This window comes from Lathamus discolor, chromosome 4 (genome assembly GCF_037157495.1).
Source record: "Lathamus discolor isolate bLatDis1 chromosome 4, bLatDis1.hap1, whole genome shotgun sequence".
NCBI lineage: Eukaryota > Metazoa > Chordata > Aves > Psittaciformes > Psittacidae > Lathamus > Lathamus discolor.
In genome coordinates, this window is record NC_088887.1 from 45,374,668 (window position 1) to 45,389,657 (window position 14,990).

The 14,990-nt window shown below is 38.5% G+C and overlaps 1 protein-coding gene across 2 annotated transcripts in view; it reads right to left on the reverse strand.

The window, feature by feature from the left end:
• Positions 1-1,072: 1,072 nt before the first annotated feature.
• PHEX (phosphate regulating endopeptidase X-linked) overlaps positions 1,073-14,990 on the reverse strand; it is a 96,358-nt gene continuing 82,440 nt past the window's right edge. For both annotated transcript variants that reach the window (XM_065677292.1, XM_065677293.1), the window contains 6 exons: positions 14,718-14,785; positions 12,759-12,889; positions 9,623-9,688; positions 9,408-9,512; positions 7,689-7,765; positions 1,073-4,143 (listed from right to left, as the gene is read on the reverse strand). In XM_065677292.1, coding sequence (XP_065533364.1) covers positions 4,041-4,143; positions 7,689-7,765; positions 9,408-9,512; positions 9,623-9,688; positions 12,759-12,889; positions 14,718-14,785 — 550 coding nt within the window. In that variant the 3' untranslated portion in view covers positions 1,073-4,040. The remainder of the gene's footprint in view (positions 4,144-7,688; positions 7,766-9,407; positions 9,513-9,622; positions 9,689-12,758; positions 12,890-14,717; positions 14,786-14,990) is intronic.

Genomic DNA, 14,990 nt, shown 5'->3' on the forward strand with positions numbered 1-14,990 from the left:
AGGATCTCAGCCTGTCAGGCAGTAACAGTAGCCTTGAGAACCTGGGGCTGTGTCATTATGTTGTTTATTACATTTTATAAAGACTGCATATTACAGAGGTAACATTGTAGAGCTGTACAGTGACAGGCCAAGCAGCTTTTGCCATACTGCAAGCATAGGAAAAATCTTCACCACTTTGACTTTTATTGGCTAACAAAATTGTCTTTAAAACAATCACTGCATTATGCAAGAAGAAAAATTAAAAGTCAGACTGACTAGCAAAATAAAAATCCAGATTAAAAGACATAAACACAAAAAAACCCTTTTAACTGGCTAGACTTCTGCCTCTTGATTTGTTGGGCTTTTAATATTTCTTTGGAGATATATGTATATAATATTAGTATAAAATATACTTCTAAGCCTGTAATCTGTTGAATAATACTAAGTAAAAAGTTATAGGTAAGACTACCTGATTATTTTATAAATAAGTCAAACATTTAGTGTCATGATGCATATGTACCTAAAGAATACTAAAGTCCCCTTGCACAGAGCAAGATGCAGAGCTTTATAACGTAGTTGGGGTTTTTGGTCCTTCAGCATCCAGTCCCAGCTTGGTCACCATTTATGTACCTATGCAGTTTACACAGGTGGGTAGCACCTCTGCTTTTTCACAGAGCTATTTGTGTATGTAAAGCTAGCTTCTTCACAATGCCATCAGCAGAAATACAATGTATAAGGTAGTGTTTCAGCATTTTCAGGGTTGGGTCACAAAAAGATGGAACAGAACAGCGTAGCATAGCATAGTATGTATGGAATAGCAAAGCATAGCATGGAATAGCATGGAGTAGCACAGCATAACAGGTTTACATATTTTCAGAACCCAAATAAGAGGACAGGGGACAGGAGTAGAGGTTGTTCCTTTATGTCTACACAGTAGAAAAATATCTCTTAAAGTTTACACAGGTAAAAATGTTTCATTCAGGTGATCCTTACCCTCCTGATCAGTGGAACAGAAGATTACCGAGCCAAAAGGAAGAAACAATTCTCAATATCATGGCAAGTAAAAAAAAAATAAAATAAAATTATAGGCCCTGGGAGAAGCATATATATGATATAGGATGTGTTTGCATAGGTGTAATAAGTGAGCCTGATAGGAGCACAGGAAGGCATTGCTAGCATAGACCCAGTAGGCACAATACAAAAATAAAGCAGGGCAGGAAGTCAGGCAGAACAGGGACAATGCGTAGAGCCCTCAGAAACCATCACTGTATTGTGGCTATCTTTGGTGACCAAGTTTTAAGAATGTGTTTAATTACCTTCTGCTTTGCTTTTCAAACGCTGACTCTAAAATGAACTTCAAATTGCATCATTGGCTGTTTGTTTTGAAGTAAAAAGAAGGCAGATGAGGCAGGCTAGAATACTTGCATGGACATATGCAAGACTGAAGCCCAAGGCACCAAAAACCTGTCAGTGGCAAGGATTCCACAAACTGGGACTAATGTGCCAGTCAGCAAAGACTTCTGGCCTTCCTGACAGAGTGTGGGCCCCTCTCAATGGCTAAAATCAGGGTGCAAAATCTGGTCATGCCCTCTCTTCCTCCCTCATAGTGCATTTTCCCCAAACCCTCCATCTGCTGGTTATTCCCCCAGCCTGGGACCTGGACCCCTGCCTGCTGCAGGAGCTGCCCTAGCAAGGATGAAACAGTTTTGCTAAGATGCTGTCCTGTTGTGAATATGCATACCACAGTTCAAAACCCCTTGGTATTAAACATAAAAGAAGCCTAGCAAGAGCGACATTTAAGGCAGCAAACATCAGGCATTTTAGAAGGAAATTGCTACCCAGCACGGAGAAACAACCCTGTAAACCACAAAATTAAAGAATCTCTCTCACTGGAAAATAGCCATGACAGAGGAACTCTTGGAAATACATCTCTGATCTGAGAGATAAAAATAGAAAACTTAAAGCTGACTGTTGTGAAACTGGCTTTGCATAGTCCAGTAGTTTAGAAAGTTTAGATAAGTGTCTGAGTTGATGTCCTGACTTTTCTAAGGACAATGACCGTATTGGTAGTACCTTTAATGGGGCTATCACTGCTGCACTTTGGGCTGTTGATCCAAAGCAACCGACATAAGTCATGTCAGTGCTAAGGAACTTTCCCATTAATAAGAGAATTGTATCATTTTGCTCAAGACCCATTTCCTTGTTTAAGGAAAGTCTCTATAAAAATACTGACATCAAAGTTTATGTGAAAAGTACCTCCAGGAAAAAAATTTACTCGTGGCCATTCAAATGACAAAGTGTAACCCATGGAACTCAGGAACAGACCTGGATCAGAGGAAGCAAAAGTGCTTTTCCTCTCAAGACTGACTTTTTCAGGGAAAAATTGAAAAAGAGGAAGTCCTGGTCCCATAAAACATAATACTTTGTTTCTAAGAAGTAACAACAGTGCCTTGGGTTCAGAAATGTCTGCTTCCTTCTCTGTGAAGGGTAGCTTGAGGGCCTACATGATGACACCCTACTTTATAAAGAAACAGAGAAAACTAACCCCATATGCAAAAACTTAGCTTCAGTCGAACCCTCCTCCACCTTGAGAGTTGGACAATGTTTAATCAACCCTTGTAAAAAAAAGTTTATCTTGTTAGCTTGCTATCTATATTGATAGAATAAAATTTAATCAAATAGAGGAATTTATATTTTTTGTATATATCTATAAATGTATATATAAGATACATACATAAATTTGCAATAATTTAACCAGCCTAAAGAAACTCTCCATTTGAAACAATTCTATCATGTAAAAATGAATTAATGCACAAGGTATAAATAAATAGCAGTTAAATACGTATATTCTTGCTGGGGAAGAAAGGGCTGGTTTTGGTTTCCTTCTCTGCTTAGTAATAGTTATGTGTTAAAGCCTTTCTGCTGCAATAAAATGTTTGGGTTTTTTTAATGAATATTGTTAGAAATCAAATCAAAAACTCAACTGGCCTGCATGTATATTGTATTTAAAAGTTCTCTGCTCCTGAGCTGATCTCTTTTATTTAGACAAGTTGAATGCTGCTGGCCCTGTTTTTCAGTCATACATTCTTCTTTCATCAAAATCAAAAGCCACCCTGACCTGTCTAGAACATGAGGACAAACATGCACACTGCTAACATTCCTTTGTAAGACCCAGACACTAAGAAATTCCTGGTATAGTATTAAAGGCTTAAAAATTAATGTAGGTGAAGCTACCTTCAGCACAAGGTAAAAATCACCCCTTAGGAAAAAACCTGCCCACACTGTAAATAGGAAAAAGTGCTGTAGTGTTTCTAAGTATCATGGTGCTGGGAATTCCCTCTGCAAGCCTCTGATTTTCACCATACACTGATTTTTATCATAAGCTGTTCTAAAATTAGAAGAGGCTAGGATCTGACAAGTATGCTTTCTGTTTAGTCCTAGCAGATGGAAACCGTGAGGTGCTTTCTCAGTTTGAAACTATTCCAAAACCTAAGGCACTAATCTGACATATTAAACCTAATTTATATAAAGTCTTGTGTGTCTTTACATCATGCAACATCATTTATGGCATGCTGGGCAGTGACAGTTTAAGTTATGAAAATGCTGTATCACACAGTAGATCAGAGCTGCTTTATAGCAGGTCTCATGAATTCCTTCATCCAGAAAGAACAAATTATGTGTGGGAGCATTCTGCATAGCACCCCTGCAGAGCAATAGATTAAAACTGGATTTTAGCATTTACCTTTGGCCCAGCTATAAATCAGGAATTAGAATTGATAATGGCAGTTACCCATCAACAGCAGTGCAACTGAAGATGAGTGGGAGTAGTTTTGTGGATAAAAAAGAAAACCTATCTTCTTCCATTTTGAGTGTTTCTAGGCTCTGATGAATAGAGAGTGATTAGATCCATGCAGGTAATGAGCATGGATAAAGGTGATGCATTTGAAATAACAGCTCTCCAGGTTGCAATATGTTATTCTGAAACTCTAGCAGCAGGCTTGAGCTCAGGTGCAGCAATTCACATTGCAGACCCCTCTTGACAGAAGACCTGGAATGGATGTCTACCACAGCCGGCAGGATTCTGCCCCTCGGTTCATTGTTGTATTTGTTGGGCAACTGAAAGCTTTACGGAACTCTTCAAAGTTGCTCATGGCACCGATAACTCTGCAAAGAAAAGACAGAAGTGATTGACATGCAGATTGTCTACTGTTAAACACCACAGGCATGTGAGTGTGTGTTTCAGTGTGTTGACTTCAGGTTTAATTTTCAGGCTTTCCATATATTTTTTCCAAAAATAAACCCAAAAAGTTCAGGAGAAGCACTCCCAGTTAATGTGAAGATAATATTTTTCCATTCCGTGCTTTGAGAAGCATCTTACTTTGCTAGAAAATTCAACAAAACAATTATACTTTCAGGGTGATATGCCATTTAGAGCAATCTGACCCTTGGCAGCAGAAGTGGGAGATCAGCCATAGCCTTGCATGGTAGAATTCTTCTTCCAGTACCTGCTAAAACGCTGCAGTCCAGCAAGCAAGACTGTGTAAAGACACATCATGGCTGTGCTAGAAGTGATTTGGCTCATGCCAGCCAGGTTCTTGTAACAACATCCTCTGTCCACCTGTGTACACACACACACATGCTGGCTCCCTGAGACTTTGCAGCCTGAAGCTGGGGGCAAAGGGAAGCAGACAGAGCCTCTCTTGTTGGCTACCTTAGCCTTACCTTGTGAGCATCTCTACCCTTCTGACATTTTGGAAATACATTTTCTGAGGCTTCTGCCCTGACCAGCTCTCAAGCTCTGTTGCTGGCACCACAGATGGTGTGTTACTGAAAGAGCAGCACATCATTGCCTCATGCAAGCTAGACAATGTGTCTGCACCCAAGGCTGGCACTTTCAGGCATAGAGGAAGAGGTTGCTCTTTGTACGCAGTCATCCTTGGCTCCTGCCTTCATGTCTGTATTATTTGATGCTGTCAGAAAGTGTTATTTTACCACTGCTAGTTTGGGATTATGGTGTTTGCTGATTTTTCCTATGCTTTTAAACATCTTGGAATTTACTAACCTGAAATACGTTAAACAGCATTCTGAGTTAAAAGCAAAGAAGTATTGACTGAGACATTAATTGTATGTCTTTTCACCCTCTTTGCTATGCAGTGGGAAAGCATTTTTCTCCATTGCAGACAATTAGCTTCTCCTTGTAGCTCAGCATGGTAGCAAACATTCTTATTATATTGATAGACTTTATGTGAGTAAGAAAATTTGCAGTCAGCTGGCACAAAAAAAAATGTCTAAAGGTTAGTTTTGTAGGTAGAATTACAAAGAAAGAAGATATACAGTTTTATTGTAACAACATTGCAAATACATATTCAGGGACTGGAACAGCAAGAGTTGGTTATGTAGAACTGCTGCTGAAGTTGGTGGGAGTTCTGCCTGCCATGCCAGGGATTTTGCTCTGAAACTGGCATTCAACTACAGTGAAGGCACATGTTAATACTGAAAATACTAGAATATAGTCAGAGAAAGATTATAATGTGCCCACGCTCATGACTTTTCTACCCATGGTTTGATACTGTCAGAGATTAACTGTGGAGTCAGAGTGGGTTGTCTGGATTTCATCCCATTGAACTACAGTAGAGACACCTTCCCCTGCACGGGTCACCCTGAGCTCCCTTGGTGGTCAAAAGAAACATGTACTTGCAGAGTCTAAGTAACCTAAACTTATTACTTACAGAAAGATGATGGATACTAATATATTTCCACAATGCTTGTTCTTTTTTTGGCTGTGAAAGCCTGGAATGACTAGCTCAGATGCACAGGCCTGTGCTCAGGGTATATGTTGCTTTTATAGTTACTTTTTATGATTACTTTAAAAAGGACTGTTTAGTATTTTTGGATAGCAGGAGCTGTCAATGTTTAAACTAGCTGTACAGCTGTGACACTCATAATGGTCTTGGGACATAAAGCTGGTGGAAACAGATATTATTATTTGTTAGCCCAGTTGATACAATTTGCAAGAACAGACAAGCATCACAGTTTCTCTTCATGTTTGAAACAGAAACCTGTACTGAGTATCTTATATAAAAACTAGGAAAAAGTTTTGTCTGTATTTTCTAGACCTCAAATTAATCTAATTTTCTCTGGAATTTTCTTTCTTAGCCTGATTCCTTCGTAAGTTTTCCCCATGAATGTTCTCTTCCCAGGCTTCCCTGTATATCTCGGGATTTGCACCGTCTCACGGGAATGTGGCGATATAACGATTCAGAAAATATAATCACGTGTATAGGTAAATAGATCCGAGGACTTTAAAAGGCAAGAGATGGTTATTTTACCAAAATCTTACCAAAGGTAGGAACCATTGAAAATATACCAATCTGTAGCCTGGAGATCAGCCTGAGACTTCTGTTCTCATCGTCATGGTGTATTTTCAATTGTTAAAAGGCATGCACATTTGCACACTGCACTACATTTACCCTCGCTACAGATATTGCAAAGATATTGCAAAGGCACAGCAGTGCAGGTTTCAGTGGAGAGTTTACAAGTTTACCAAGATGAGTACACATCTGCAGTGTTAGTTTATATTAAATTTTTTGTGACATCATGTTTCCAGTTTCATTATTTCTTTACTCATTCTGGTTATAAGTAGCCTAAGGCATGTTCTGCATGCCAATTTTGTATCTTCAGCTTTGATACAGCTGTGTCCAGGCAATATTTCAGTGTACCTGTGAAGCAACTCCACAGCTCCCCTGTGAAGGCACCGTTGCTATTTCTAGTTTACCAAGAGAGAGCTGAGGCAAAGAGGGCTTATATCACCTAAACTAACCCATGGAGAAGATGGAATCCCAGCTCCCTCTTTAGTCAACAGAAAGCAGCAGGAATTTCCAGAAGGCAACTAATCTTGGTATTGGAGGTATTGGAGATACCTCCACTATGAATTAGCTTGGGAGTTAGCATCCTTCCTCCAAATACAGTGTTAATGTAGCACTCAACGGAGGATGAACACACAATTAAGTAAATGCAACCAATAAGAAACTCAACAGAAACAACTAGCTCTTGGTCACACAAACTCTGTGGAGAAGTGGAGAAATAAACATTGGCTTCCTAATTCTTATGTAGTCTTTAAACCTTCCCTCTTTTCCAGCCTCTCCTTCTTGGGGTTCATGGATGTCTGTGGCTGAGGAGCCTGTGGGAGGCCTTTTGGGCAAAGACACAGACATTTTGTTATGACAGGACTACCACAGCTCCTTCAAGTAAAGTGTATATTGAAGGCCAGTTGAAGAGTTTAATCTTGAAAAGAATTTACAGGACATGTTTTGCTTGCATTATCAATATAATTCATGGTCATAATTTTAAAGCTTTTAATGAAGTCAGGAAGATTAAATCAAAGACCCTCTTAATATATACAACTAGAATTGCACAGGGGAAAAAAATATTAGATATTCAGGCTGTGATTACAGGATATCACAGGGATCAGTGTGTGTTCTGGTTCAGCTGCTTTTGAAGGTACATGCAAGCCCTTCATTTTTACAGAAGAGCAATTGTAATAGCACTAGATAACCTAATAAAAACTGCACCATTGCAATTTAAGCCAAGAGCACATGCCAATTTTGTGTTTGCTTTTAAACCTCTCTTTAACATACTAAATTTCTGCACTTTGTGCTGCAGTGACAGGTTCTATATGTACGCTGACTAAATGCATTATTTGCAATTACCTGAATTCAGGAGGGCTGTGAGCTCCAACATATATTTGCTCTCTTGCAGATTCTGGTCTAAAGGAGTTGCATCTTACCTAATAAAAGATAAAAAGTGGGAATAGGCATGTTATCCAGGATGACTTCATAAGCAAAGCAGAATGTAAAACCACTGTTTTTAAGATGCCTATGACTTACAGAATGCATGAAACAGAAAACCACCACTTGTGTTTTCTTTCACCTTTGCTAACTTGCAGGTTTCTGCTGCCATATTCTCTTGGTTTTCAAATCCTGCAATGGATTCAGTCTTCATCCACTGTTATTCTTCACCCACTCATTCCCATCACTGGTTCAAAGCCACTTTACTAGTTCTTTTTCTGAATTTCTCTTCAATGGTAGCTTGCTTTTCAGCTTGTGCTGCAGCAACTTATGCCTTAATAATTACCAAGCCTCCTTCTTAGTCTCAAAGCTATTACACATAATGGTGCTTATCATGTCTAGAATTGCAGCCATATTACCTGATGTATTTGTTCCATGTTGGAATGTCAGTTCTTTTGAAATTACACATTTTTCAAGTTTAATCAGTGGTACCCAATTTACTATTCCTGATACAATACTTGACCCAATTGTAACTGACCATAAAACAGGCTAGAGAGAATATTTGCACATCTGAATGATTCCTCTTATACTGTACCCATTACGTGAAAAAATCCCATTTAACCAGCCCCCACCTTAACTAAGCTCTGATTGTTTCTTATTGACAATATCCTTTAAGCCAGACTGCCCATGAGATGTGTAGAGTTCAGTACAATTTTGCCTGGATGAAGACAGCCCTGGCAGTTTGAATGAATCTGTTGGTTGACTTGAGCTCTGCGGAAATCAGCTGAGCTCAAGGGTAATGCACACACTGCATGTGCTTCCCATCAGAGGGACAACTGAAATATGATTCCTGCAATGGTCCTGTGGGACCCCCCAGATCTTCCATATGGCTTCAAAGTTTTCTTGGAGAAAAACTGACACAGTGTGAAGGTCAACTCAGCCTAAAGGACCTAAATGGAGTCTTTCAATTGGTCGATATCGTCAAACCAAAATGGCCATAGACACATACAGTGCCACACTGACTCTCAGCAGAGAGATGATTTTTCAGCCAGAGTTGGTTGCACTGTTTGCATTAGGTCATGTTTCTTCAGTTTTGATGATTAATTTCCTCAACTGGTGGGCAGTTTTACAGCACAGCTTTCACTTCTTATATGGGGAATTTGTCCTGACTCTTTTAACCAAGTAAATAATTTCTGATTCTCTCCTTTGTTCTACATGTTTATCTTTAGAAAAACCACATCTCTTATCAAAGTTTTGCAGTCTGTAGTGGAAGCAGTCAGAAACTGCTGCATATTGCAAGCACCAGAAATCTGGGAAGCTAAAATGGGAAGAGGCTAAGGAGTCAATACATGCAAAAAGACTCTTGTAGTGGAGGAAAGAAACAAGAGGAGAAAGAAAGCTGCTCTGACAACACTGAGCAAAACCAACAATAATTTCAGCAGTTCTGGCACCACAGATAGAAGAGGACAAAGACAAAAAAAGATAAAAGAAACAATAGTCCTGCAAGAACAAGTCTCTGCTTATACCCTGAAAAGTCTCGATTTGGCTGGTGTAGATTATTGAAACAAAGCAGTCTCATCTCTGCACTGCCAGCTGTGCAGGTTAATAGATGGGGATTTGAAACACATTTGTACTACTTACATGGGCATAACTCAGAAAGAAAAGCTGGTTGTGTGTGAACTCAAGGCCTGGCAGTAAAGGCTCTTCTTCTCCTCCCCTTTTTTCTGTAATCCATCTCCTGTATGCCTGATAAGAAAGATATACTAAGTGCCTTTCAGCAGCATGGAGCCTAAACAGCTTTTTCCTTTTTTTTTTTTTAAATAATACTATGTTTCAGATTTTTTTCATGTACTTACCCTGAAAGCCTCCCGCAAACCTCCATTATCTGCAATGTTTTCTGCCAAAGTCCTCTTGCCTTTCACCTGGCAGAGTGAAAGGACATCAGTCATTTGACCCATTTCTGAACTTCCTTCTTGATGAACTTCAAGAAACAGGGGAAAAAATAAAACAAGGCAAGAACAACCTCAGCCAATTTCAACCACCATATCTCTGGTTAAGAAAACTGGGTTTCAATGTGAAAACTTGTCAGTAAACAATTTTCTGTGACTAGTTATCCTGGCTCTGGTCCTAGATCTCTGTAGTAGAAAATGTAATAGATAAAACACAGTCAAGAATCCGGTCCTTGATCTTTGATCTGAGCACCAGTAATTTTCCCCTGAAGACTGTTTTTATCTGGTTACTCATGAGATCCACTAGCCCCTTTCTTAAACTTTTACCTAAAAGGTTATGTTTGTTTTTCTCCATAACTCTTTATGGGACGTTGAAACTAGCTATATTATATAAAACTACTGGCATGCTAAAATAACCTTTAAGTCACAACATAAACCAGCGTAATTAAAAATAACTGTCTGAGACAGAATTGAAATCGATTCAGTGCTCTAAAAATAGCTGCAAAGGAGATTTTCCCCAGTATTAATTCCAAAAGCGAGAGCAATAGCAACAAGAATATACTGTGAGAAGCAGAGCTATCTAAACTTTGTGAAAAAGCCAGTCTCCTGGTATTACCAAGTGCAGTATCATTATGGAGAAATCCTCATTTCTGCAAGTGCAGCATTATCTCTGATCACCTGGCCCATTAAAGTCTTAGTGTTACTAAACTGTATTTGTAAGCAGTTTTATTCTCTACTGTGCCTCAAATAAGCACAGTAATCGAGCAGAGTTTTGAGCAGAGCTCTGAAGGTCAATGCTGGCCTGCAGATCGTCTGACGATAGGCTCTCCCATGCTGCAGGGATGAGTATAGGAGGGGTTGGCATCCCTTCATTTCAGGACAATAAAAGGGGAAAATGTACCCACCTTCATTTCAGGACAATAAAAGGGGAAAATGGGGAAGAAGAAGTAAAAGGACCTAGAGGACACCCAGGTGCATGTGCACAACCCCACCAGTCAGTGCAGACAAGCACCAGACTGGACTCAAGGCATCTTCCTTAAGGGTGTAATAAAGGAGATATGGGAGCAGAAGCTCTCTCTCTCCCCTGAGGAGGCTGGAGATGGAGGTGGGAGAGAGGCTTTTAGGATAAAAGGGTCTGGGACAGCAGGGGATACACACACACATCAGCTGATTTTTTTCTGGCCTACCCACTTATGCATTTTGTCCCACAGTGGGCTTGTCAAGTAGACTGATCTAGAGCATAACATGAGAGTAACCTAGCAGTGGCACTTGAGCCATAGGTCATTTTTATAAGTGGAAGAAGTCTTTCTGCTCATCTCAGCTCTGGGTCAGGTATCTGAGACTACTCTGTACAGACTGCTCATGACAGGGCTCAGGGACCATGATAAGCCCTTTATTTGATCAGATGACTTTATTGCACTCTGAAGCTATTTCTGTATCCACTTTTTATTTCATTATTCTTCTTTTCAGGAGACATTTTTATTGCAACTCAGTGAGAAAGAAGAAAAGTAAATAGGTTTCTTGATCCATGAAAAATATTCGTACAGGGGTAAAATACCTGTAGAAAATTGATGTAAATGACAGACAAAATATTAAATAAATAAAAAAGCTCTTAGCATGCATAGCTGTTTATGCAGAAGCTATGAAATATGGCAGAAAATATGAAGATTCTTCTTCTATCATCTAAAAAGTATTTTAATATATCCCATGGAAATAGGAGGAAAAAGCCTTGCAGATGATAAAGCTGTGGATAACAGGATCTCTCTAGTAAGCCCATCCACAGAGTTCAAAGGTAGTAGCTATACTGGAAGGGAAATTCAGATCTACCCCATCTCAAGAAACACAGTAGAAGGTAAATGTGATGGCCAAGCCAACGGCAGGAGCCCTTGGTTAAGGTTTTAATGACTTTCTTTAAATGAAATTTTTGTATTAACTGTTTTTGTCCTGCAGACATTCAGGAAGGAGCCTGAGAATTTTCAGTTGTAAATTAGCTTATATGAAGTACTTCAAGACTGAGTTGTTGGCCAGTAGACTGAACTACAATATGGCTTTGTTATTGTTGAGACTAATACAAACAGCCTAAGGAAAGTGTTAAAATTAAGGCTAAGCATTCAATGTGTCCTCTCTATTCTTAAAAGACAAAGACATAATTGTATTTCTGATTCTAAAATGTAGAGTAGAGGTGGCAGAATTAAGTAGGGGGTGGGGTATGTGTTTTTTCCTGAACATTAAGATTAAAATCATGTCCCAGCTGGGAATTGGAATTTTAGCTATTAATTTCTTAAGGTCAGGGATTTAACCTGGTTTATCTTCATCTTAGACACTCCTATAATGTGCACATTTTCAGAGAAGCCCATAGCTCTGATAGACAATGAAATAGAAACCATTCCTTTGCACCTTTTTTTCTCAATCTTTTTCTATGAGCTACTGCTATCATACTATTTCATTTGAGATACAAATTGGGTCTGCATGCACACATGGAAGAAATAGCGAGAGTTGAATCTGAAATAAAGTAGAGTTTATGCATCCATTTTATAGCTGTAATAAATAACAGGGGGAATTGCTAAAGCAATCTATAAAACATGATATTATGTTCTTCTTTTTAAAAAGAGTGACTGCTCAGTTTTCATTACAGACCTCATCTTCAGAAGACATTTAACATGCTCACAGTAATTAGACCAGCCCTGTTGAGTGGCTTCATCCTCCTCCTCTGATTCCAAAATGATGTGATGTGGAGAAGTGGTTTAACCCTGTCACCAAGGTGTGGCTAGTAGTATTTGACTGGACTAATCAAATCTGACAGACAATTTTTATCACAATTATTCATTTCAAAAAATGATTTGTTGTGAGAAATGAAGTTGGTAGACTAATATCCCAATATACCAAGATTTATAAAAAGATAATTTAACACCCCCCAACAAAAAAACAACAACAACAAAAAAAAAAACCCTCAAAAAGCCCAAAACAAAACCAACCCACCAACCAACCAACCGAAACAAATTCCTTGTGCACCATTGCTTTCAATCACTGGTGTTTTACATACATGTAAGCCAGCTCTCTTCCAGTAGTAATTACTGTACTGATTAATCATGCATTTTGTTTTCTCTTTAAATTTTTCTTCAGAGTCAGTTGTCCACCACGGGTCTAAATTTCCATTTGTGTCATATTTACGACCTTAAAAAAAAAAAAAAAAGAAAAAAGAAAGAAAACAAATGTTTTTGTAGGAGAAAGCCCCTTAGTTTTCCAGTTTTGGAATCTATCACCTGTACAGAAATTAGATGTTAATGTACTCATGCAACTGTGTGTACAAAATGTATAAGATCAGTGCACAAAGTCTTGATCCCACTCAAGTCAGTGGTGAAAAGATGGTGTTCTATTTATTGTCATAATTTCCATGTTTAGAAAGAAAAAGATAGCAGTGACTAATGAGTTCTATATTTTATAATTACATAGTGTAAGAGGCATATGAGCTTTTTTGTAAGTATAATTGTGAGTATTTTTCGTCCTCAGCCCATATGTCTCTGTTTCTGCAAACCTGATGATAACTAATCTGTTCTTAATTAATTATACGCTTGACCAGAAACAAACAAAAAAAAAAAATAAATACATTTGATGGAAACTTCTTAAGTTTCAATTTTTTGCCTTGGAGCAAAACCAGAACATTTGAATCCTATTCACGGAAGCAAGGAGAATATATACATCCAATTCCCTAGGCTGATGGTTACAGCAATGGCTCATGGAAAATGGGGACTCAGGTCCTTGCTCTATCGCATTTGTAGGAGAGTAATCTCCATCATGTCTCCAGCCAGTCAGACATGAGACACAAGATATGTTAGGACTTCTTTTTGAGAGCAGGTTTAGCTGTCCATGTGTACACATACTTGCTCTGTGATTTGAGTCTTCGTTACAAATACAGGAAAGGGAGGTAGGGAGAAACCAGTAGACATGATACCAAGTACTGAAGATGCTTTTTTTCATTTTTTTATTTCTTTAATTTTTCCCTATGAGTTCTTTTGTTCAAGATGAGAAAATCCTTAGATATGTATTTTATTTCTATATTTGGAAGGTAAGAGCCTGGGCAAGATGTAGTAGTCTGCTTAGGGAGTCAAATCTTATGCTCCTTTCTGACAGGCTGGAGACATGATGGAGATTAGATAATCTACAAATGAGATAGAAACATTTCTCCATTCTGGAGTGTTTGCTGACACAAAATGTTGCACAGCAGTGCCAACAGGATACAAGTTTCCCCTTTTACTGTTTAAAAGGTATTCAATGTGATGAAACATAAGCAACCTAGCTCACTAGTTAGGCAGTGAGGCAGAAGCCTGCTTTTCCTTAAACTCCCTATGTTTTCAGTGGAAAGAGGTTTCTCTTAACAATGAGTCACAGTGGAATGCCAGCCACTCCGATTTGCTCCGTGGAGGAGGAGGAGGTTTGTGTTTCTATCTCTCCTCCCCACCTTCTCTCTCAGGTGCCTGGTTTTAACAAGAACTTTATTGCGATAGCCAAAGTTAGATGGTGGTAATGCCCTGCTCCACCCAGTTTTTCAGGGCTGTAGGTTTGACATTTTCAGACTATTTCTTTTTTCTCAATGTTTTATATATATGCATGTGTGTATATATATATATATATATAATATATATTTTGCAATAGGTTTTCTGTTCCACTTTTGTTCCAGTGTTGTATTTTAATATTGGTACATAATTGTCTCTTGGAAACAGTTAAAACTTAAATGAAAAATTTTCTTGGAAGTCATTTTCACTAATCAGAAGTTATCCATTTACCCTTCCCACTCTCCCCAGCCAGGACTTTCTCAATCTCTTAGTTTCTATTCAAGATAAGCATCAAACTTGTGGCACAACTTACCAAAAACACTCCTTTCAGACAAGCATGATTGTAAATAAATTTAAAGATACAACTTTATATTTTTTTGACACAATTCAGCACTGTTAACAAAAGAAAAAAAAAAAGCAAAACAAAAACAAAAACAACAAAACCTCACCGTTGCTATCAAATCCATGAGTGAACTCATGGCCAACAATTACTCCTATGGCACCGTAGCTTAATGACCTGTAACACAAAGAAGCAGTTTCCTCAGAAAGTGTCCACACTTGTAAATGTTAAAGGACAGAGACCTCAGCAAAGATTACTGTTCATTTAAACTGGAGGAGAGAAATGGGTCTAAAAATCATAGCTGCACAATTTTGGCTTAAAGTTGTTTAAGTTGGAATGTTAAACTCATACTTCTTTGAAAGCAACCTTTAATATAAAACTT